General features: G+C 35.4%; 1 protein-coding gene across 1 annotated transcript in view; it reads left to right on the top strand.

Moving 5' to 3' along the window:
- Window positions 1-26,272, top strand: part of LOC115218487 (glycine receptor subunit alpha-2-like) — a 208,034-nt gene that overhangs the window by 164,606 nt on the left and 17,156 nt on the right. The window contains exons 5-6 of the mRNA XM_029788336.2: window positions 3,966-4,048; window positions 12,276-12,407. Coding sequence (XP_029644196.1) covers window positions 3,966-4,048; window positions 12,276-12,407 — 215 coding nt within the window. The remainder of the gene's footprint in view (window positions 1-3,965; window positions 4,049-12,275; window positions 12,408-26,272) is intronic.

The following is a 26,272-nucleotide window of genomic DNA, read 5'->3' on the forward strand; positions in this document are numbered from 1 at the left end:
AAACGAGACCACAAATTTTATTATGTGAGATGTGGTTTAATCATTTATATTATTTTCTACTTTACTGAGAAATTATCGATCCTGAGTGAATGAAAGGCAATGTCTACACCAGCAAAGTCTGAACTGAAAATGTAAAGTGATGTAGCAGAAATAATGTAGAAAACCCAATGCTCAACCAATTTGACCGCTGCTAAGAAGTCAATGAATAAAAACACGAGTTAATGTTGCAGCGTCTTCGGGGTTGCACGAAAGACTAGAAATAACACCTTAGTCTCCTCAAATCACATCCTTCATTGTACAAAAACAGGGCATGTTCTTAAAAAACAAAATCAACAAAGGGTGAGTTACATCAAAATTCTTGTGATCATGTGACTCTTCTGTCATGGTTGGCTTGGGGGTTGATGAACATGACAACATCGAGTTAAGAAGGATACAGAAAGAAAAAACAGTTCAAATATTGAAATAACAACAAAATACAATAAACAAAATTTTTTCTTCTAAACCCAATATAATTTTATTTGCATTGTTTAAATAGTCACAGAAAACATTTCTCTAGAAAATTACTTTCAAAACGTTAGGTAGATGAATTTTTGACATGAGATAAAAGTTAGATTAAACAAATCCCACAGAAAAAATTATGGGAACCGGGCAATTTTTACTGCATATTACGGATCATTGACTGTTTTGAAGAAAATTTTGTGACTTCAAAATCTCTTGTTTTAAACCTGAGTTAGTGTTAGTGAGCTGTTGCGATAATACGGCAACATTCCCGGACGTCAATCTATTTCACAAATATATACATAGATAAATATCCCTTCTTCCACACAGGGCCGGCCTTAGGAGATGCAGGCCCATTTGAGAACAATTTTGGTGTGTCCCAGGTTCCCGGTCAACTAGCACCTCGATTTCCCCCCTCCCCACGCCCCGGAGTTATTTTTTTTTACCTCGTTTTGTTTTCAGGAGCTATCAATTAATCTCACCTAATATACTGCAGAGGACTTTTTCCTCTTTGCGGTATATTAGGTGATTAGAATAGTGGGTGTTTTGTATGTTTAATAACTGTTATTTCTAGTATACTAAACAGTCACGTTAAGGACGATCTGCCTTTCAGTTTATTTAAAACAGAGTATAATGCATGTGTATGTATATATAAAGGTTTTCTCTTTTGAACAAGAGATAAGAAATTTTATCTCACCTCCCTCATTTTTCTCTCTCCGACTATACATACACATACACATCCATTTAGCCTTTTACGTTTATCATTAAATTTTTTTTTGCTTTCATTAATACATACATACGTACACACACACACACACACACACACGCTCACACACATACACACACATACACACATATATATAAACTACTCTGTTATGTCTGGGGAGAGTCATTCTCTTTTGGTGCCTTATAATTTAACACACCCACCGGTAAAATTTCCATTCATTTCCATCTTTATTTTCCTAAAATTTTCGTTGCATCTTGCAACCTTTTCAATAGTTTTGAGAGTCAAAACTATTGAAAATGTTGCAAGATGCAACGAAAATTTTAGGAAAATAAAGATGGAAATGAATGGAAATTTTACCGGTTGGTGTGTTAAATTATAAGGCACCAAAAGAGAATGACTCTCCCCAAACACAACCGAATATGCTTCAACACACGAACTCACATAAATAATCTTGCAAATCAAATCCCAAAACGAAATATGTAAAATGAACTTTATTGAAATACAGCTTCCCCAAAATTAAATACATACAAACACGCGCGCGCACACACACACACACACACACACACACACACACACACACACACACACACACACACAACACACACACACACACACACACACACACACACATACACACACACACATGTATATGTATGTGTGTGTGTGTGTGATTCGTTATAGGTCTAAGAAACAAGTATAAAAAATGGAGAGATGTTGAAACAGAAATAGAATTTATTATAAAACTGGATTAAATGCATACGTACGTTTCGAAAAACAGTGCAAGAAATTTAAGAAAAAATATTTAAATCATAGTGATTAAAAATATAATTGAAAAAAATAAACAATAAAAAAATTAAGAATAAAAATAAAAATGAAATTTAAAATTCAATTTATGCTTTGTCATCCTCATCGGTAAAGAATCTTTAGAGGGACATCCAAAAAGTTTAATAAGATGAAGTAGAATGAGATAAAAATAAAATAAAATGAAAATGAAATAAGAATAAAGGAACACAGATGAGGCAATAAGGGACGTCTGGTAATTTACAAACCACGTTGTGAACGGGAAAGAATTGTGTATATCAACAATACTAATGGTGATAGAGACGAAAAATAAAAATAAAAAATAAAAATATATATCAGTGTGTATGCAAGTGTATATGTGCAGTGTATATATATATATACATATAAATTATTTCTAGAAGAAGTACGAAATTATCAGCTAATAAAGACATTTTTAATACCCATTCCCACCACCACAACTTTGCTTTGTCTAAGACAGGATACGACCATGAAATTACCTTTATTTAATCCTGAAAGTATAACACCTACTAATAATAGTAAGAATGAGATTTAAAGTGAGAAGGGGAATACAGGCTTACTTGGTCGAGAAAACAAACCTACTATGAAAGCATCCTTCAAACCCATCACTTTAAATAAAAGATAAGCAACCATAGGAAATAAAACGCTATAACCATTAGGAATATTAGTTTACATAATAAAGGTAGTGAGGCGACTGGGTGGCTTATGCCACCCTCTAAAGATAAGAAAAATACTGGTAATATGGCCATACCTAATAATCAAGTCGCAATTTTTGGAGACATTAAAAGAGCATATAGTTTCCGCCCTTACATACGTAAGCTGTCTGAAAATAATGATTTGATCTGATATAACGTTCCCTTCAACAGTGCCATATCCACAAACATATAAGAAATTATTGGCAATTTTAAGAAAAAATGTCCTGCTTCCAATAGATATAACTGAATTTTTTTCCCGTAAGACAGTTAGAATCTAATATTCTACCCTCTCCAATATAGGCACCATATCGGAGAGGGCAGAATACCATCAAAGCAAGGTAAAATTGAAAGAATATAAAATCGGCAAGAGTCGTTCGTAGGCCAGGCAAGATGCTTAGTGACATTTCTTTCGGATTTATGCTGTGTTTAAACTTTCACTGAGGCCAACTTTATCTTCTATCATTTCGGCGTCGATAAAATAAGTGCCAGTTGTGTATTAGGGGTCAATGTATTCGACTAACTCCTTTCCACAAAATGTCAGATCTTGTGCGTATTGTAGAAATAATTAAATGCATCGTGTTGGCATAATCATTTGTGCATCCGGAAAAATGCTTCGTTGCACTTTTTGTGACCCTTTACGTTCTGAGTTCAAATTCAGCCGTGGTCAACTTAACCTTTCATTCTTTCAGGCTCGATAAAATAAGAATCAGTCAATCACTAGTGTAATTGAAATAGACTATACTCCTTCCCACAAATTTCAGGCTATGCGCCTATATATTAAAAAAGGATTAGTAATATCGTTCAGTGTAGTAAGTTGGCGTGAGCGATAAAGCGCTAGATGTAATGCTAAAGGTCTCTTTCGAACAACTCTGCCAGCTAAACGCCTTTAATAATAATAATAATAATAATAATAATAATAATAATAATAATAATAATAATAATAATAATAATAATCCATTCTACTAAAGGCACAAGGCCTGAAATATGTAATAATGTTTGCTCTTTTATTGTTTGAGTTTCAAATTCGGATCGGTCTGCTTAGCCTTTCTCCACTTCGATCGCGGATAAATTAAGTAACAACAAAATACTCAATTTGATTCAATTCATAAAACATTCTCCCCAATACAAAATAAACTTGAACTTAGTGAACGAAAAAGAAATTTATATATTGATTCAATATGCTCCATCGCCATCATTAACAAGACTATATTTTGATATCTTTTCAGAATCTCTCTGACTGCCTCTTGTCCCATGAAACTACAAAATTATCCAATGGACACTCAGGTTTGCCAGTTATATTTACAAAGCTGTGAGTAACAACGTTATTTAGTGTTATCCATTTGGATATTTTATCTTCAATGACTTTTACCACTACTTGTTAGAAACAAACGCAGAAGTTAAACGTTTTATAAAATATAATTAAATCTTAGCTGTGCAGTTAAAAAGTTCAAACTATTTCGCGGTCTGATCAACGTTCCATGGCATATCAGGCAAGTGTCTTTTACCAGAGTCTCATGTTAACAAATATTTACATGGGGTAGCTAGTATGGGAGATAATGTTCAGAAGAAAAGGATGTTTGTAATAAGGGTGGAACAGGGAAAGATTCGGGTTGTTTTGTGAGGTAAGAGGTGAGCTACAAACCAATAAGTCCTTCTTTCCATATATAAGAATTAAAAAAAAATATAAAAGGCATTTCAGTTTATCGCCTTCTACTTTTAGCATTTAGCGTAATTTTGTTCAGTCGGCACTCGGCTAATTTTCACAAGGATACAAAATAAATTAAATAAAAATGTCAGTTCCAGTGTATTACGGAGCTTATTTCATCGACACGAATTTTAAAACAAACATTACAATAGCGGGTTAAATTATAATGTTGTGGAAAGCCTGCACCTAAAAAAAGGCATCATGATACATGCCAAGTAATTTTAAATATATTCTACGTTTATTTGTATTTAAAACAAAAACAGAAAGAAGAAACAGTTTTAAAGGAAGTCGATTCTGTTGTTTGTAATTAGATCAAAACACGATAAAAAAAATTAACTAAGATTGAATAACAATATTGTATTTAAGTTGAAACCATAATAACATATGCCTTATTTATTTAACTTTTTAAACATAGAATGAAAAAGAAAAGCGAATTCATATATAATATTTAAGAAACATACTCCTTTGTTTAGGTTTCAAAGTTGAAAAGTTATTTGTTACCTTATTATAATCTTGCTCAGTAGGCAACTTGTGAATGGAAATACAACTTACGTGCTTCAGCTGGTTGAATAATCATTCCAAAATTGCGTCAATTATTGGTAAGGTTAGTAAAATGTGGACAGGTTAGAATAAATGGAGCATATGCTATTAGCGATCATGATTTTATGTATGTTGATAGTAATTCGACTCTTTAATCTATCAAATGTTCATTATCTCTTTGTGCGTGTCTGTCTTTCTGTGAAATAAACTCTTGTACCATTTCCGTTTGACAATGAATGATGTCTGAGTATAAATGCTAAAATTTCGAACTTGTTCTCGTTATCTGTGTAGTGAAAATGCTTTGGATCTAAAGTATTCATTGTAAAGTATTTATCTAAGCCACAACGATTTTTACAATGTAGATTGCTCGTACAGAATGACTGTTCCAGCACATTAAATCATCAATAAACGTTTCTAGAAAATCGAGATCGAAACGTAGTTTCAATCACAAATTAAAACCATTCTTACTCAAGTTCTATAGGTAAGATACAAACATTTCAATGTCAAGTATAGGACAATGGAGAGTATAAGACAATGGAGATCGCTTCTGACTGATAATAACAGCTGCTAGAATTACCAATGAAATTGTTCTCGTATCACCCCTTCTAACTCTTTTACATAGGAGAATGCATTGGATAATACTAAATACACCACACAAGACATGATGGTCAAAGGTGAATTCAGTTAGGACTTAATGACGCGACAACAACGTCAACACAATATTCTGCTTTGATAGCAGGAAACAAAGGGATTTGACGCGTGGCAAACATTAGAAATAAGTTCTGGAAAATTGCAATTTGATTTAGATCCCTAGTTGAAGTAACTTTTGTATTTTTTCATAATTATATATTCGCAAAAGAGATGGATGTTAAACATTTCTTCATACATGTAATAGAAAAAGCCTGATGTCTATGTCGTTAATCAGACTGCACAATGACAGAAAGTGTACAGTGCCAAGCTAAATGGCCAGCAGTATTTACTTCTATTCTACTTCCTATTTTTTATGTTCCTATCGGAGCCGGTTTTCTCTTTCACTGAGAAAGTTAGGTAAGCGTGACTATCACTCATATATACAAAAGTTTGACTATAGTTTGGGTAATACAATAAGTCAGCTTCAACGCTGTCGACTGAAGTCCTATTTAGGAGGAGAATTGTCTTTCAACACGACACAGAAAAACAAGTAAAAGCAGGTCGAAGTATACAACGAGTGTTTGTGTGTGTGTGCGCGTATGTGTGTTCATGTGAACAGACGAATAAGTCAATTTCATACATCGTATAATAATAATAATAAATGCCCTGATGCAATACCAGGCACTGGCTCTCATGGCTCCTTATCTTAACTGATTGGAAGTACTATCATGTATAAGTTTTGTTTTGGTATAAAAGAAGGGCTACAGCAAATATTCTGTTCAATACCACAAACCACAGCACACAGAATGGGGCTCGGTAGTTGTTGTGGAAGGATTACGACTACCCCTAAGTGACTAAAAGCGGACTGACACATTGCTATAAGATAAAAAATAAACTATGAGGCAATTATGTCGCGTACATACGGTTATGATGCATGTGCCTGGTGTACTTTTATCAGACGGTTAGTCATGGTGGGTATATTGGGCTTTGCATATTTGTACCCCAGTATCACTTTGATGGCATGCGCTGCTCTCTCACTCAGTAATAATAATAACAACAACAACAATAGTATTTGATACAAAATTGTGGACTTGGAAAAGTGGTACTAGAGACACTTTGTGAAAATGGTGGTGTTATCAAATATTTGCAGAAAATTGGTTAGCCCTCAAGGGCATTCATGCTACATCAGAGAATGATGCTCCAGCTTTATCAACTGTGCACACAAATCTGTGGTTGTAATGGCTGATGTGCTTGACTGTGGCCTTGAACTGGTTGATCACCCTCCATATTCTCCTGATTTGGCACCATCTGACTATTTTCTGTTCCCCGGAACATGAAAAAACACTTGACTGGGAAGCAGGATTGGACCGATGATGAGGTTATATCTGCTGTTGAGTACACTTTTTGAGGGTCAGGATGAGAGCTTATATACCATGGGAATCCAAGCGCTGCAACACCGTTGGAAGAAGTGTAAGGACCGCAGGAGAGACTATATCGAAAAATAAAACAAATTTGGCCAAGTTCGACCATTAAATCGTGGTTAGCCGATGAACTTTCCAGCGCACTCTCGTATATATACATATATATATATATGTAAATTTGTATGGAAAGAGGTTGTTCTTTCCTTGGGATAAATTTTATCCAAGCGTAAACCAGTTTCGCTCTATATCGATTAACGATATTGAAGTTCTATATGTGTATATGTACTAGTGTTTATCGTTGCTCTTATTCGATAGTAATATTTTATATTTCTGTTGTCTCAATTCCAGTTGTCTTTGTAGAAGTTTCCATTATATTCGATATGCGAGAAACAAATTCTAACAATAGAAAGAAAAATGGAGAATACATACATAGGATAATCAATTTATTTATTAATTATCATAGTTAATTCAAATTGTATACGCTGCGTTTCATTTTGTTGCTCCATTCCTATGTATGTATCTCCAGTTTTCTTTATATTGTATATATATATATATATATATATATATATATATAATATATATATATATAATATATATATATATATGTGTGTGTTGTGTGTGTGTGTGTGTGGTGTGTGTGTGGTGTGTACTTATGTATATATATATATGTATGTATTTATGTATATGTGTATGTATATGTATACGTGTATGTATATGTATGTGTGTATGTATATCTGTATGAGCGTGTATGCACACGTGTATATATACATATATATACATATATATATAATTTCGTTATTTATCGGTAGTTTGTTGATATGTCTGTGCTAAAACATCCAAACATGTTCACCAGTCTGTCCAAGATCGATATCCTATTGCTGATGTGTTTGAGGTGCTTCTGTTGTTATAGCTGCTCATTCAGGTTCTTGTGCTTAACTTTGTGGTGGCTTATTATTATTCTTCTTGTTACTGTTGTTCTTATATTGCCTTTCGCTAATCTAAGAGGAGGTTGGAGCTCTTAAGTGACATTTCGAATCACAAACGAAATATTGGGGTTTCCTATCCATTAAACCCTTTCAACATTGCTTCTATAGAATATACCTATATTTTTTTTAATTTTTTTTTTACTTGTTTCAGTCATTTGACTGCGGCCATGCTGGAGCACCGCCTTTAGTCGAGCAGATCGACCCCGGGACTTATTCTTTGTAAGCCCAGTACTTATTCTATCGGTCTCTTTTTGCCGAACCGCTAAGTGACGGGGACATAAACACACCAGCATCGGTTGTCAAGCAATGCTAGGGGGACAAACACACACACAAACACATACACACACACACACACACATACATACATATATATATACATATATACGACAGGCTTCTTTCAGTTTCCGTCTACCAAATCCACTCACAAGGCATTGGTCGGCCCGGGGCTATAGCAGAAGACACTTGCCCAAGGTGCCACGCAGTGGGACTGAACCCGGACCCATGTGGTTGGTTAGCAAGCTACTTACCACACAGCCACTCCTGCGGCTATATATATAAACTTTCCACAAGTAACCATATGATTCTGATGATCGTCTGGTCAAATTTACCATTTTGACACATATTCACTATTTGAGTCTGCATGTATTTTAACGTGTACAAATTCCAGATTGCGTGTCTCATTACCTCTACCTTTGTTTTAAAACGGTGCAATATAGTAATTTTGTCATATAACTTACCTATAAGGAAGTGTGAATATAGAATGGCAGATATATTTTGCCTATGCATTTACAATTCTTAAAAAATACATTTATATGTATCTAAATTATAGAAATAGGCAACACGTCAACGTGAAAATTTTAAATGTCAATGATTTTAATATGCCGTGTGATTTGGTGAAACTGACATTAATAGGTAATTCGCTACTTCAAATAAATTAAGTGCAATTAAATGTCATTAGAGCATCTCTATAACTGAAATACTGTACATTAATCACCCACAGAAAGTGGAGAAAGAAATGAGATTCTGGAGAGGGATACTTCACTCTCAGTTAATGAAATTTTGCTCTACTTATTACCCTAATAGGAAATTTAAAAGTTAAATATAGTGACACTTATGTAACTATACTTAATTTTATCGTTCCACTAAAAATAAATGGATTCGTCATTTTATAAACAACGTCAATATATATATATATCTGGTCGAAATCAATCGCCATGTTGATTCGCTAGCTTCTGCACGCATATTTTTTTTCTCTCCTTCTTTCTGTGTTTTTTCTCTGTGTATATTTCTGTTGAAGAGCGTAGGCTCGAAACGTTAAAGACTTGTTTTATTTATATTTCCTGAGCGCCATACTAATACAATTGTTTGTTTGTATTCCACCTGCCTTCGTCTTTTGTTTATTTCCGTAAACCTGCCTTCGTCTTTTGTCTATTTTCATAAAGCTTCCCGTTATATATATATCGCTATAGAACAAATATATAAAAATCCGGTATGACAAATCTGTGATGCAATTTCGATTTCTGGTTCCACTGATTACATTTATGATTTTCAGAAATGATTACATAATGATTTTCAGAAATGTCTGAACATTACAATAAGCCGTTCCACAACGTGTTTACGAAATACATTCTAGTACCTTGTCAATGTGAAACTCATGTTTTATATTTGTTGGTAATTATTTCAGAGGGCGCGAGGAACAAGATCATGAATGTCATTATTACAATTGATTGAGGTTCACTACTGAAGCGAGATAATGTCCTAAATACACTATGGAAAGGCATGCACGATACAGATTCCGCTCACTGCTCACTGAGGCCCTAAAATATTGCATTTTAGTTCCTGATCAATAAGAAAATAATAATTAATGAATGCGAATTTAGATTAAAGGGAAACGAAACAAAAATATCATTCATTATTAGTCTACATTTAAAAGGACTGGGGCATATGCCTACTAATTTCGAAGGAAAAATATCCACTACATAGAGCAAAGTACTTGTTTGATTGGCATTTTAACTTAAAAGACAAAGATGACTTCAACAGAATTGTGTGTGTGTGTGTGTGTGTGTGTGTGTGTGTGTGTGTGTGTGAGAGAGAGAGAGAGAGAGAGAGAGAGAGAGAGAGAGAGAGAGAGATAGTGTGTGTGTGTACAACAGTATTAAACCTGTACTGTGCCTTTCATCATTCTGGAATCGATAAAATGAATTACAAGTACTGGAGTCCCTTTTATCAACCATACACCTTCCCTCACAATTTTTGTGTCCTTATTTCCATGTTTGGAAACCGTTATAAATAATCAATAGGGTCTTTTTATCCCCATAAATTACTGAAACTTTTTCACTTAAAAAATTAGAGAAGTTTGTTCAAAAACAGTATCATTTACTTTAAGCCATTAATTCTACTTTACTGGTAACCGTTACATTAGTGTAGTTATAAAACCACAGTTGTTTAATTATTCAGTTTGAAGGCCCAACATTTAAAAAAAAAAGTTTATTATGAAAGGCACATGATTTTGATAATTAGGTGAAACGAAATATTAGATGTGTATTTATTCTGGTTGTGGTTGACGTTGTTCTTGTTTACCTCGAAGTCGCTCTCATTGCTAAGAGTTGCCGTTGGGATCATCCGTGTTTTTCTCTTTTCTCTTTTACTTGTTTCAGTCATATGACTGCGGTCGTGCTGGAGCACCGCCTTTAGTCGAGCAAATCGACCCCAAGACCTATTCTTTGTAAGCCTAGTACTTATTCTATCGGTCTCTATTGCCGAACCGCTAGGTTACGGGGTCGTAAACTCACCATCATCGGTTGTCAAGCGATGTTGGGGGACAAACACAGACACACAAACATACACACACACACACAGACACACACACACAGATATATATATATATATATATATATCTTTATATATATCTATATATACATATATACGACGGGCTTCTTTCAGTTTCTGTCTACCAAATCCACTCACAAGGCTTTGGTCGGACCGAGGCTATAGTAGAAGACACTTGCCCAAGGTGCCACGCAGTGGGACTGAACCCGGAACCATGTGGTTCGTAAGCAAGCTACTTACCACAAATAAGAAAGAAGAAAGCAAAGGACCACTGATGAGGTCACAGGAGTGTGACGAAAGAACTCTGCCCGAAATAAGATTAAGATTAATGTAAAAAATGAATAACGTTGAAGCAAAGTAACACCAAATATATAATGCATGTGTTTTTATTGGCTAAACTGGCAAAATGACCATTTCTAAATACAACGATATAAATAACAAAAAAAAAAATCTACAGCAATAACGTTTTATAGGTTTGACGCAATGACCCAAATTTCTAGTATCGATGTAGCGATACTCACATAAATGAATATTAAAGTCTATCTTGGCAGGAATTAAATTCAGAGGGACATAATGCTCTGTAATCCAGCGCGTTTTTACCAAATAATGCCCATAATTTTTTACTTATTGATCATCAGGAACTATACTGACACACCGTGTTACGAAAACTAGTTAGAGGATACGTGGGTGTATAAAATGTAGTAAAATCGATCCCAGTAATGCAAGTGCACTTGATCAGACAATATTGGGATTTGAACGATGTAAATAACGCCAGACGTTTTGTTCGGTACTGCAGATAATCTACCAATTACCGATTTTTACAACAATTGTTTCTTATAAAGGAACAAAGCCAAACTTGGTGAGGACGGGACCAGTCGATTAAATTGACCACTATAGTTGACCGGCAACTTACTTTACTGACATCGAAAGGAAGAAAGGCAAACTTAATCTCAGTGTTATTTGAACAATGAACAAGAGCAAATACACATACTATAGTTAGAAATCTAGTTAGAAACATCGACAAAATAATCTCTAATTTATCAGCGTAAAGAGAGTCACACACCGCAGTAGCGCAGAATGATTGCACCGAGAAGTTAATGTATAGTGAACTTAGAGAAAAACAATCCTCCATTCAATCTAGATGCCTCCACAAATATGACTAGGAGCTTTCGATCCCTTGTTACACAGAATTCCCTAAAGACAAATAGGATCTACAAACGGTTTGATACCCATAGGGTCAAGATTAGCTTAGTCTACACTTTTCGTAGGAAAATAAAAGTTAATGCAGAATAGAATTAGAATAGTGCACGTATTTCAATTAATAAATGTAACTTACCGAGCTAAAATACATGTATTTCATTATATTATTTCAGCTGCGACCCACTGATAACGACAGGTAACACATATTATTTTGTATATTTGCAGTTACATATTCGGTGAAGACAGTAAAATTTCAGTGGCATGAAAACCCTGTTGTAATGAGTCCATCGATTGTTTTACCACAGTTCCGGCTCGTGAAGAACCTTACAGACGACTGTACCAGTCATAATAAAGACAGTGAGTATATTCAAAGATTATTGTGGTAGTTTTTAGTCTCGTAAGCTATAGAATTACGGGAAAGGAGCGACCACTGAAGACATTAACATGTCGACTATTCCTAAGTTATAGCTGTCCAGTATTCCTAACATGACCACTATTTGTAAGTTATAACTGTAACAATACAAGCTAAGGAAATATACGTCAACTGCACATTGCTCACACTTTTAAATCGGTCAGCTGTATCGATTCACGGTACTTATTCACAGATACGCGCACTAGAAGTCAACAAGAGTGATTCTTCATGGTCACTTGATATGCTAGAAATAACAACCAAATATCTAATTCTTTAGCCTTATGAAGAAAAGGTTTCATCGGATAAAATAGTCTTAGATATAAGACAAAGACAGGTTGGTCTCAGTTAAAATAGCTCATATTTTTGCTTAGTCAAGCCTGACCTGTGATTATGCAATAATGACAGATAGGTACATTGGATTAATCATAAAGAAGATAAAAAATACACTGGCTATCCTTGTGGACTTTAGCATTCCGTATTGCACAGTTTATATATTGTCCACATGTCCAGTCACTATGTGTATCATAGAATGGATTTCTAGCGTAGGAACAGGATCTCAAATTTTTGGTAAGAGTGTAGCCAAATATATCGACCCAGTACAACGCTGGTATTTTATTTTATCGACTCTAGAAGTGTAAAAGTCAAACCCACCTCAATTAGATTTGAATGCAGAACATAAAAAGCATTAATTAAATACTACCATTTTGCCCGAAGCTGTTATGATTTTGCCAATCCTCAACCAGCCTTGAATGTTTCAATGAAAAGAACATCACTTTTCCATAAATGTTTCCAGTCACCATTTCTCTGTGGTTGACAGAAACCGTCACTTTTCTAATTCCATTGAAACTGTAATACCTGCTGGGTATGGGCGATCAATATATTCGATTACACTCTAACCTCCACTTGAAAAGTGTAATTATTTTTTGTAAAAAACATAGCGTTGTTCTTGGCAGTTTTGGGATTCTCGAATTATTTTCGTTACATGGGTTATTTCTTAGATGACTACTTGTAGTGATTGTTACCGTATGTTCTGAAAAAATGTATTTACACAAGATTCTAACAACAGGAAAAATACAATTTTTCAAATCTTTGTTATTTGTAAAGTGAAACACCTTTCTTAAAATGATAAAGCACAAATATAAAAATTTATCAGAAAACGATTCTTTTCACACAAATCGATGTTCATGGCCAAATCTTTGTAAAAAAATTCCAATAAATAAATTTCCTACAGTTTTTTATTTCATTGGTTTCTAACTTTGAAGATATACTTCAACATAGAGGCACCAAAAGACACAAAATAATGTTTAATTGCTAACACGTTTAGTTATGTTTTTAAAAGAATTAATTTAGTAATATATCTAATCTTATATTAACTCCTCAAATCCTAATTCTCGTGGTGTTTTATGGCGATCTGTGCTACTCATGACACTTTTAGCTTAGCAATGAAAACTGCAGGTGACATCACACAAAAGCGACAGCAATACACGAGCAATCACATACCAATGCAGGCAAGCAATGTCTCAAAACAGATTGAAAAATATAAGCAAACGTTATATTTGATATAATAATGCTGACCATTATATGATATTTATCACTTCTGTTTAAATATCCCTTGTCTTTCTCGCAATGGAAGGGTCAAGGATGTGGGAGACTGTTGTTGAGCTGTGCTTAGGTCATCAGTTGGCTTAATTTGATTCTGTAGACTACAAATACACGACACAAATTACCACCTAATAATATAACGCAACTAACACAGTACGTTTTACGCAATGATCACCCAATACTATAATGCATCTTTCAATGAAAATATGTTTAAAGATGATTAGAGTATGTCACTACACATCTGAATGTATCTTTTATTTTTGATTCTGTTTTCTAGAAGAAGGCTGCTAAACTCTAAATCTGAAAGGGTTTTTTCTGTATTCATAAGAATAAATGCGTGTTTAAAAATGTTTAAGTTTCTCTATTATACGTGTTTTATTAGAGTTTGATAAATTCGGTTTGACACTTTGCTTTTACTACTCAAGTTGGGTCCTCTCGCTTGTTTTTTGTAATTTAAAAAAAAATTTTTAATTAAAAAAATTTTTTCAAATTAAAAAATGTTTTTCAAATTTTTCAAAATATCTAAATTAAAAAAATTTTTAATTTAAAATTAAAAAAAAATTAATTTAATTTTTAAGATATTGTGAGTATTTTAATTTTGGTTCATCTGTGATTGTGAGACGGTTAATTTTTACATTTAATTCATTTAATTATCTTGCTACCGTTTTGATATTTCGATATTTATTTATTAGCTGACCCCCTGCCGTTTATAATTGTTGGCTAATTGTTATTTCAACAAGGTACTAGATGAAGTACAGAACAATCACAGATACAATCATTCACATATTTCCCAATCACACACATACATACACATACTCAAGCAAGATTGGAATGATATCAGCTTTTATTTTCTGAGTAGTACGTTTCCATTACGCACGCATGGAAACGTTTCCATTACGCACACACACACACACTCACATATTCCCACACACCCACAGATGCACACGCATACACGCACAAACATTCACATACCTCCCTTTTTCATACACACATAGACACATATACTCACACAGAGTTGAATGGCTGTTTTTTTACTTTATTCGCCCTTTCCTTTCTCATTCATATGTTGAGAACAGAAGATAGACTCTTAGCTCTTCTTTCTCAAACGGTCATTTCACTAAATAGCCATATTTTAAACCGGGAACTTTATTAATAAAAGTATATTTCATGCACACACACATACGAGTACCTGTGAGTTTATATGTGTATGTGTGTGTTTGTGTGTGTGCACGCGCCCGCGCACCTGCATTCATGCTATAATAAACAATACACACACACACACACACCACACACACACACATATATATATATGTATGTATATATAAATACATACATACATATATGTGTACACATATGCGTAAGTAAACAGGCGTATGTATATGTCCCGCTAGCCACTACACAGTCTTTATTTTCTCCCCTTGTTTCTTTCTGTGTTCCTTTCTGTGGAAGAGCGTAGGCGCGGAAGGTTAAAGACTTTTTCACTCCTCGAGCGTTATACTAATACATCTGTTTGTTGTCTACAGCACCTGTCTTCGTCTCTTGCTTTTTGTGAATTCTCACCTATATATATACATTTGCGTAAACGTGAGTGTGCGTGTGTAGGTATATTAATATCGACATATACTAGTTTTCCTCATATGTGTATGTACCTGTGGCAACAGTCACTCTTAATGTATTATAAAATATATTTACGTGTGTATGGGTAAGTGTGTATGTGAATGTGTGTGTGTATGTATGTGTGGATGTATATACAGATGCATGCGTACGGCTGTCTGTTGTCCTTTGGGACTGAATGACTCCGGCCTCGCTACAAATTTATCTTATGCTGCTTTATATTATGTTACTTAGCCAGTAGGTAAGAGTGAAGGTGAAGAGTAAAGATGCTGAAGACCAAAGATGAAGGTGAAGAATGAGGCAGAAAGAGAGAGAGAAAGAAAAACACGGAGAGAGAGTAGCGTCCATGACATGTGGTAGAGAGTTAGAAATATAATTTTAGCAGAGGGGTGATGTTCCGATGGTAAGATTAAAGAAAGGCGATGGAGAGTGCATAGTGAAATGTATTTTTTAAAATTCAGATAAATTTCTTATTTTACCTATCACTTAACGTATGCACATCCCAAACTTGCCTTTCATTTTAGATAGAAACCATTTTCCCGTTCGACTGTCATATGCAAAGACTGTCAATAAATCACAAGAACAGACGTTTGATAAAGTGGGACCATTCTTGCCTGAATCTGTATTCGGCCATGGTCAGCTATATGCTGCATTCTTAAGGGCTCACAAATTATCTGCGTTAAAGAGGTAAAGCTATCAACACTGACAAAGGGAAAAGAAGAGTGAGAACTTACACGAAGAACATAGTCTGCAAAGAAGTATTGGATTGAAAGTTGTACGCAAATTGAAATGTGTATTGCCTCTGACCCATCGCCTTGGTTTATAAGTTACCAACGATGTGGTTTTCAGAGTATATCATGTGCATTAAATTTTTACCCCCGTGAAGTTGTGACATATAAATTGTTTACAATTAAAATATTTTTTTACTATAAAATGTTTGTCTTCTAGATAAAAAATTGTTTATGGAGGAAATGGAAACATAAGAGAGTATTTATTTTATGAGTGCTGTGTTTTAAGTCTACAAAATTGTGCATAACGTATATAAAGTATATATATATATAACAAGGGATTGGCAAAACGCCTCAGCACACGCTTAAAGTAGACGCGAAATGGCACTAAAACCATCTTAAAACTCTAAAAACACAGGTTGTAATAGAACAAAAGGAAGACAATAAATTATACTTTTGGTTAATCACGTATAAAGATCTCATTTCAAGCTAGAGGTAAAAAATATACCTACTGCTAATATCAGGGTCGATATTCCGTTGTATAAATGTACCAGTATCTACACATACCTATACGAGCAGTGTCGTCGCACAGCAATACTTGCAAAAATATACAATAAAAAGAGAATTTACCTCTTTCCCTTCAACCACGTCTTATATGTCAAAATAATGCTGCAGTGAAGGCATCTTTGATCCGGAGTAAAATTTTCATATATTAATTAAATAATAAAGAATAAAATCATTTTATCAAGACAACTCGCAAATAAAAACGTTTTAGGTAAATTTTCTAAATATTTTCAGTGTGTACTGAGGCGTTTTGCCAATCCCTTGATCCCTTGTTATAATTAAGTATATAATATAATACACATACACACACACGCATGCATATATATATATATAATATATATATATATATATATATATATATATATGCAAGTTTGCCTGTTGATATCACCTTTCTTCACCTAAACATCTGTCAGAAATTATATGAATTGTAAACATGCAATCAGTGTTGTTAGCCTATTCAAATGAAAGAGAATAAAAAAATCATAATAAAAGAAATAATCAATAAAAAAATTATGGAAGAAAATAGTAATCGTAATAAAAATATATAAAACACCCCGCTGTATGTCATTTGAAAACGAAGAGCTCTTGAATAGAGAAAAGAGTATAAATTTTAATAAATTGCAACTATAAATCAAAATAGTTCAAAACGAGGTCATCATCTTTGTATTTTCATAATTTTTTGCTAAATTCAGGTTTTTGTTTATTATCATTTTAAGACTTTCAAGACGTTTGAAGACAGTTTCAAGTCGTATTCTTTACTTTTATGGAAACCGATATTCATTTTTCCCCCTTTTTCGATTGATGATTTTTATTGATTATTCTTGAATTGTTTTCTTATTTTTGCTATTTTGTTGGGTATTTGAGTTTGTAATGTGATCAGGACGAATATCATTTTTCACATATTAAAATGAACCAGGCGACTGTAGAAATAGAAATACAAACTGCATAGTAAATAATTTTTAGTACGTTTATAACCAGCAGTATCCTATGTATATATATATATATTATATATATATATATATATATATATATATATGCAAGTTTGCCTGTTGATATCACCTTTCTTCACCTAAACATCTGTCAGAAATTATATGAATTGTAAACATGCAATCAGTGTTGTTAGCCTATTCAAATGAAAGAGAATAAAAAAATCATAATAAAAGAAATAATCAATAAAAAAATTATGGAAGAAAATAGTAATCGTAATAAAAATATATAAAACACCCCGCTGTATGTCATTTGAAAACGAAGAGCTCTTGAATAGAGAAAAGAGTATAAATTTTAATAAATTGCAACTATAAATCAAAATAGTTCAAAACGAGGTCATCATCTTTGTATTTTCATAATTTTTTGCTAAATTCAGGTTTTTGTTTATTATCATTTTAAGACTTTCAAGACGTTTGAAGACAGTTTCAAGTCGTATTCTTTACTTTTATGGAAACCGATATTCATTTTTCCCCCTTTTTCGATTGATGATTTTTATTGATTATTCTTGAATTGTTTTCTTATTTTTGCTATTTTGTTGGGTATTTGAGTTTGTAATGTGATCAGGACGAATATCATTTTTCACATATTAAAATGAACCAGGCGACTGTAGAAATAGAAATACAAACTGCATAGTAAATAATTTTTAGTACGTTTATAACCAGCAGTATCCTATGTATATATATATATATATATTATATATATATATATATATATAAAGCCATGTATATCTATATGTATATATGTGTATATAGCCATGTGTATGTGTATGCATATCTTAATAATACTAAAACACTAGAGATGTTTGTGTTTAAACGAAATATATCTCAGAAATAGTATAGTTTATCTTAATTTTTTTTGCATACTTATTTTCATACTTACCTTCGTAAGTGTAGTACAAATTTTTTGTGATATTTGGACCGCCCCATTTATTTATGAAAACGATTAAACACAATTTTTTGTTTCTTATTTCTTGACAAAAAAAATCATAACTTCCGTGAAGTCAATACACATACACACATACAGAAAACACATATTATGAATGTCATGGCTTGTCAATCAACACAAATACACGTCCGCTATCTGTGACATATTCACACATAGACTTTTTGACGTACACAATGTTTCAATCATTTAGAAATATTTTTAACTGAATGTTATTTCAAAATGTAAGTTGTTTGTACAGTAAGTATTTATATTTTAGCTTTCTTTAAACAGCTCATTAATTCCATTAAATTTTTTTTATTTGTTTACTTTCGTTTCAAACTTAAAGTGAGGAGGAAGTGAATGATATAAGTGTATATGAAATCGTCGTGTGTGTAAAAGAGATAGAGATAGTGAGTGAAGGGGTGTGATGTCATGTATACGTACATACATCAATACATATGCATACATATTTTTCTATGTACGTGTCCATGTTTGTATTAGAGAGAGAGAGAGGCAGTAAGTGAGTGAACGTGTGTGTTCTCATGTATATGTCTTTCTCTCTCTCTCTCACACATACACACACACATCCATTTCATATACACGCTTATACATCTTTCACTGTCTCCTCTCACTTTAAAAAAAATACATAAATATAAATATTTTACGGAAATTAACGAACAAAACCAGCTGATCTGGATGACAGTTCTGAGAGTTAGAGCGAAAGGTTGCCTGCCCCAAGGGAATACTACTACAATTTGTTTTCGAGTGCATTCAACGTATCTCAGCTCCAAAGATGTGGCTGCTATTTCTAGCATGCCCCTGTTACCATGTAACAGCTATTTGCGATAAAAGACCCGAAATACCTGTTACGTAGTAGCAAGGCGGGCAATACATAGCAGCCAAATGTTTCCTTTTATGAGGTAAGTAGCCATTTACGCTTTATTTCGATGACAAATTCGTTAAAACACGCGAAATAACATGGAAAAGAGAAAACGCACGAAACAAAGCACCGTTGTTGGGAAACCAACGGGTCACTAGTAGCCTAGTATATATATATATATATATATATATATACACATACATACAGTATATATGTGTGTGTGTGTGTGCAAATATCTATGTATAGTATGTGTGTGTTTATATATATATATATTTATACCTATGTATACACATACACATATATAAAAACTAGCATACAAGAATGTATTTAAACATGTGTAATATAATGGTTTCGCTCTCGATTGGTTGCAATGACGAATGTTCAATGTTCGGTGATCAACGGATCAGAATGCTCGTGAATTTCACGTGAATATGGTTTGTACGTCACAGCCACGCATACCCTTAATGTAATTCTCAGGGATATTCAGCCTAACAGCGAATGTGAGAAGGGTGTCCCTTTGAATTACAGGTACAACTCATTTTTGCAAGCTGACATGATTGTAGCAACGTGTCTGGCTGAAGGTCACAACGAATGCGTACATATGTACACGAACACACATTATATATATATATATATATATATATATATATATATATATCACTGTGACCGACCAGGCTATCAGATGTTGCTACACATCGCTGGTCACAATGCGCTTCGCATTGTTTTTAGCCTTCAAATGACGCCACCCCGCTGGCTAAGCGAGCAGGCCTACAGAAGAAAGAGTGAGAGAAACTTGTGGCGAAAGAGTACAGCAGAGATCGCCAGCACCTCCTGCCGGAGCAGCGTGGAGCTTTAGGTGTTTCGCTCAATAAACACTCACAACGCCCGGTCTGGGAATCGAAACCGCGATCCTACGACCGCGAGTTCGCTGCCCTAACCACTGGGCCATTGCACCTCACATACACGCACATACACACACACACACGCACACACACACACACACACATATATATTTATACATATATACACAGACAAAGACAAGCAAATAAAGAACACACACACATATATATTTATACATATATACACAGACAAAGACAAGCAAATAAAGAACACACACAAAGACGGAAAGCGTCAGTGAAGAGGTCACAGATGTGTGACGAAAGATTTCCGGACAATGGACATAAAATGGAAAACGAAAGCAAAGGCAAGAGAGAAATTGTAAGCAAATAAACAAGTTACCGATTATATGACATAAGAAATAGTGGAAATTAGAATATGATATAAAGCGTGAAAAAGTGGTAGAAGAAACGATGTCAAGAACAAGAGCTGAAGCAGATGCTGATTTTAAATGGCATGTATGATATCAAAGAAGGATGTCGGTAAAACAAAGATACCAGTTGCTGCCATATCTATTCTGAATGGGTGGAGGCGCAATGGCCCAGTGGTTAGGGCAGCGGACTCGCGGTCATAGGATCGCGGTTTCGATTCCCAGACCGGGCGTTGTGAGTGTTTATTGAGCGAAAACACCTAAAGCTCCACGAGGCTCCGGCAGGGGATTGTGGTGATCGCTGCTGTACTCTTTCACCACAACTTTCTCTCACTCTTACTTCCTGTTTCTGTTGTACCTGTATTTCAAAGGGCCGGCCTTGTCACTCTCTGTGTCACGCTGAATATCCCCGAGAACTACGTTAAGGGTACACGTGTCTGTGGAGTGCTCAGCCACTTACACGTTAATTTCACGAGCAGACTGTTCCGTTGATTCGGATCAACCGGAACCCTCGTCGTCGTAACCGACGGAGTGCTTCCATCCATTCCGAATGGGAAAATTGCAGAATTAATATATCTCATAAGTTGTACGAGAAATAAATAATTAATTAAAACAATTTAAAACACTTTATATGATTAAGAAATTAAAATTATTTAGAGCTGTTTATAAGGTTATTATTCATTTAAAACATGGGATGTGAAATCTATAATAAATTGGGTTGAAATCAAGGTGGGTGTATATGAAAGTAGAATAGAGGAAGAGAGAAAGAACAATTACAGAAGGAAAGCGGGGAAAGATAGGAAGAAGATATTGATGGGATGCCTAATGTCCTTTATCAGAAGTTGACAATATGCTTTTAAAAATTAGAGAAAATCGATACGTTAAAAGAATAGTCTTGAGAAGTTACGCGGGCGGTAGATACAGGATGTTAAATTGAATTATCAAGGATGATTTTAAAATCATGCAACTTAAAATACAAGATAAAAATGCATTTCAAATAATTCTAAAAACTAAAACTCAGCGTAATGTAATTAATGTTATATGACTATAAAGAGAATTTTTGTATTGTTCCGTTGTGCAAAGTGATACGTGAAATAAATATTTGTGTGTGTGTGTGTGATTACAGGAAAATCAGGGCTAACTCAGATGTTGAAGAGATCCCACCGTATGGTTAAGAAGTTTACTTTTGGGGTTCAGTCCCACGGTGTGGAACTTTGGGCAAGTGTTTTCCCCTATAGCCGAAGCGTTGAGACTTGGTTTAGTGGACGGTAACTGAAAGAGAGACGCCGTAAATACACACACTCACACACACACACACATCTCTTTCCCAGAGACCTAGCGGTCTTGTAACGTTTGAATGCTTTAATCGCTCTTCTCTTCAGTCTCACCCTTACATGTGTCTGATGGCCACCAAAAATCTTCATTGTGTCTGGATTTACACCAGTAAAGGATTCTCTCCACCTTTCGAGTATGCTTTTCTCTTTAGAGAGAAGAACTCTAGTAGAGTTCTTAATGGCAGGTACGATTTAAGATCAGAGTCCTGTTTAATCTCAAAGTCCGCCAGTGACTTAACCTGGGACTTTCATACTGTCTCTGCTGCAACCTTTCGTACCTCACTGTATATCATGCACAAAAGGGGTGACCTGATTCCAAGCCAAGCTTTGTAAACACCCTGCTTTGCTCGCTCAGCATCTTTAACTTCCTGGTTAAACCAAGGGATTCCTTTATCAGTTGGTGTCACACCGAGCCGCTTTCCCCCACAGCATTATATTAGCCGAAAAAGAAACTTCCCAAGAAAAACAATCACCACTCCGTTTCGGCGTAGACAGTTTGTTCAAGAAAGTCTTTGAAGTTGGATGTAATAATATCTGCATATTTATTTCTGATCCCATTATCTACTAGGATTTCCCATTTTACCTGTAAGCCGCACTAGACATACCAGTTTTGTAGGTTTTGCAGATAGTCTATTGCTGTAGACAACGATGTGATGATCAGTTGATAGCTCAGCCTCCCTCTCTACACGAACATCCAGCACAGGATCTAAGAGGTCCTAGGGGACAATAAAATGACCTGTGTTCCAAAGTATACATATACCAGGTATCCTTATGGATATCTTTGTGCTGGAAGAACGTGTTCATAATGAGAGCCAATTTCTAGCAAAGAAGTCTAGTAAGGCCTCGCCATTCGTGTGGAGTTCAAAGGCGCCATTCCTCACTGTCATTCCTTTCCACGCCCGGGGATGATTGCCAACATGTACATAGAAATCTCCTAGTAAAATAAACGACTCAGTCTTCACTACAGGTAAAGCTGCAGTGACTTCGTCAAGCAAGAGTTTGTAATTAGCCTCTCTGTTTAGTGCATACATTTGGTTCATTCTTCAATCTACGCGTCGGGAGGCAAGCTTTCTCACCAAGTGGGATCCATTGCATAATACAGTACAACGGCTGGGGTCATGCGAGCACCTTCACTTCCGTCTGCGCAGACAGAGTCCGCACCATACCTGAATAGTGGAATTTCCACCCTCCATCCAAATCTATCGTACCAGGGCCATGGAAAGACCTATTGGAGACACCAACTATATCTATCCGGCAGCGTTTTGCCTTTTCTACCAGTTCCTGCTTTTTACCCTTAGGCGTAACACGCATCACTTTTGCTATCATCCAAGTCTCCCAGAACAAGTTGTAAGCCTATTACTAGTGGAGACTACAATATATTTCTCGAACGGATTCCTCTACCTAAGATCCAAACGCGTCATATTTTAACCTTCGGAACAGACAATACGGTGTGGTTATTCTTTCGAACCCTTTTCATCTTGCAGGTTTTGGTGATCTTATTCGTGATAGGCACCAAGCAGGTATTTCTATTGTCTCGTGACAATATACAGGTTGCAGTGAATATATTGTCATCGAAATTAGGCAAAAACAAAAATAACACTGACATGTCGCTTTAACAGATATATTTACCAAAATTACATAAAAATATCTTGAAATACTAAAGAGTAAATTTATTCAATAAAATCGCCATTGGATTCAACCACGGCCTCCAGACGACTTTGGAATCTCCTGCAGCTCTTCTGGACGGCCTCCTTGTTTAAGTTGGTGAATGCTGCCATAATCCTTGCCTTCAGTTCATCTTTGCTGTTACAAGGAGTTTTGTTGGTCTTTCGCTCAACTGCGCTCCACATATAATAATCAAGGGGTTTCAGGCTAGGGAGTTAAGTGGCCAGATGTTCGGGGTGATGTGGTCGTAGAAATTGTCTGACAGCCATTACTAGGTTCTCCTGCGTGTGTAGCATGTCTTGTTGTCAGACATAGGGTCTTCCAACAGCCACCCTCTTGACCCAGGGTAGCACTACTTCCTCCTGGCACTTGATGTAGGTCTCCGAGTTGAGTCTGAGGCAGTATGAGAAGATGAATGCAGGCATAACGTCGCCATCCCTAGTCATCACTCCAAACACAATGATGTTGACAGGATGTTTTATTTTTATCACTCTTGGTACATGTTTTGGGGACACGGCAAGCCGTCGGTTGTTCTGTGTGTTCAGCATCTGATCCTGGCAGAAATTTTTCTCGTATGAGAAAAATCAAAGATGTTCAGTTAGTGGGGATGCTTGAATTTGTTCAAAAGCTTCGTAGCACAGTTTTTCCTTTTGTTCTTGATGGCTTGGGGTAAAAATTGGACCTTTCACATCTTGTATGAGGAATACCGAATGTCTTCATGCACTACCTACCGGATAAGAAACCCAGACACTCCCATATTGCTGGTGATGGTCCTGATTGAATTGGAGTGTTCGTTGTCAATCATGGATCTTATCTCACAAAAAAATTAGTTCTTTTCTTATCAGTGCGATAAGTGAGTTTTCCGAGCTGTCATACCTTCGTAATCACCATTTGACTCATTCAACTCTTTCCGAATCCTGTGCACTGTCGTCAGATTGACACTCAAATACTCTGAAATGTTCATATTGGAGTTTGTGGCGCGAATGCTAAGCGGTACAGTATGTCATTTTAAGGCGGTGAGCTGGTAGAAACGTTAGCACGCCGGGCGAAATGCTTAGCGGTATTTCGTCTGCGTTACGTTGTGAGTTCAAATTCCGCCGAGATCGACTTTGCCTTTCATCCTTTCGGGGTCGATAAATTAAGTACCAGTTACGCACTGGGGTCGATGTAATCGACTTAATACCTATGTCTGTCCTTGTTTGTCCCCTCTGTGTTTAGCCCCTTGTGGGTAGTAAAGAAATAGGTACACTATGTCATTTCCAAATTTCTAGCAGGGTGAATTACATCATCGTGGTGTATTTGTCGCAGACAGTGCCCAACTGACCCTACTATAATTTGTAGTCGACAAATCAAAAACAAACAAAGCGCATTACGAAATTAAAAATGTAAAATGGTGACAATTTACCCATTGCACCCTGTATATATATATATATATATCTTTAATCTAATATTTTACTTGTTTCAGTCATTTGACTGCAGCCATGCTGGAGCACCGCCTTTAGTCGAGCAAATCGACCCCGGGACTTGTTCTTTGTAAGCCCAGTACTTATTCTATCGGTCTCTTTTGCCGAACCGCTAAGTGGCGGGGACGTAAACACACCAGCATCGGTTGTCAAGCAATGCTAGGGGGACAAAATTAGGGGGACACAGACACAGACACATACATATATATATATATATTATATATATATATATAATATATATATATATACATATATACGACAGGCTTCTTTCAGTTTCCGTCTACCAAATCCACTCACAAGGCATTGGTCGGCCCGGGGCTATAGCAGAAGACACTTGCCCAAGATGTCACGCAGTGGGACTGAACCCGGAACCATGTGTCTGGTTAGCAAGCTACTTACCACACAGCCACCGACCGGCGCATTTTTTTGATAACAGTTGAGTGAACCCAGTAAATATATTGTACTTACAGTCTTAAATTATCTTCTTCCCAGTTGAATAAGCTGATGTTGGAGGGATTAGGTTTACGCATGTAAAAGAATCTAACTTCAGATGCACATTGTATTCCATCATCTTGTATTCCATTCGATTCTCTACGGCTGCTGTCACAATTTCGCCATCGCTCGTCCTATAACAGGAAATTCTTTTTCTTTTTATCGTAATCAAAGTGACACAGGAATGTACGGCACAATAGCCGTATGTCAAAATAACAAGCTAATGTCACGCAGTAACGTTACCCCAGGAGTAGCTGTGTGGTAAGTATCTTGCTTACCAACCACACGGT

The sequence above is a fragment of the Octopus sinensis genome, linkage group LG13 (assembly GCF_006345805.1).
Source record: "Octopus sinensis linkage group LG13, ASM634580v1, whole genome shotgun sequence".
Classification (NCBI taxonomy): Eukaryota; Metazoa; Mollusca; class Cephalopoda; order Octopoda; family Octopodidae; genus Octopus; species Octopus sinensis.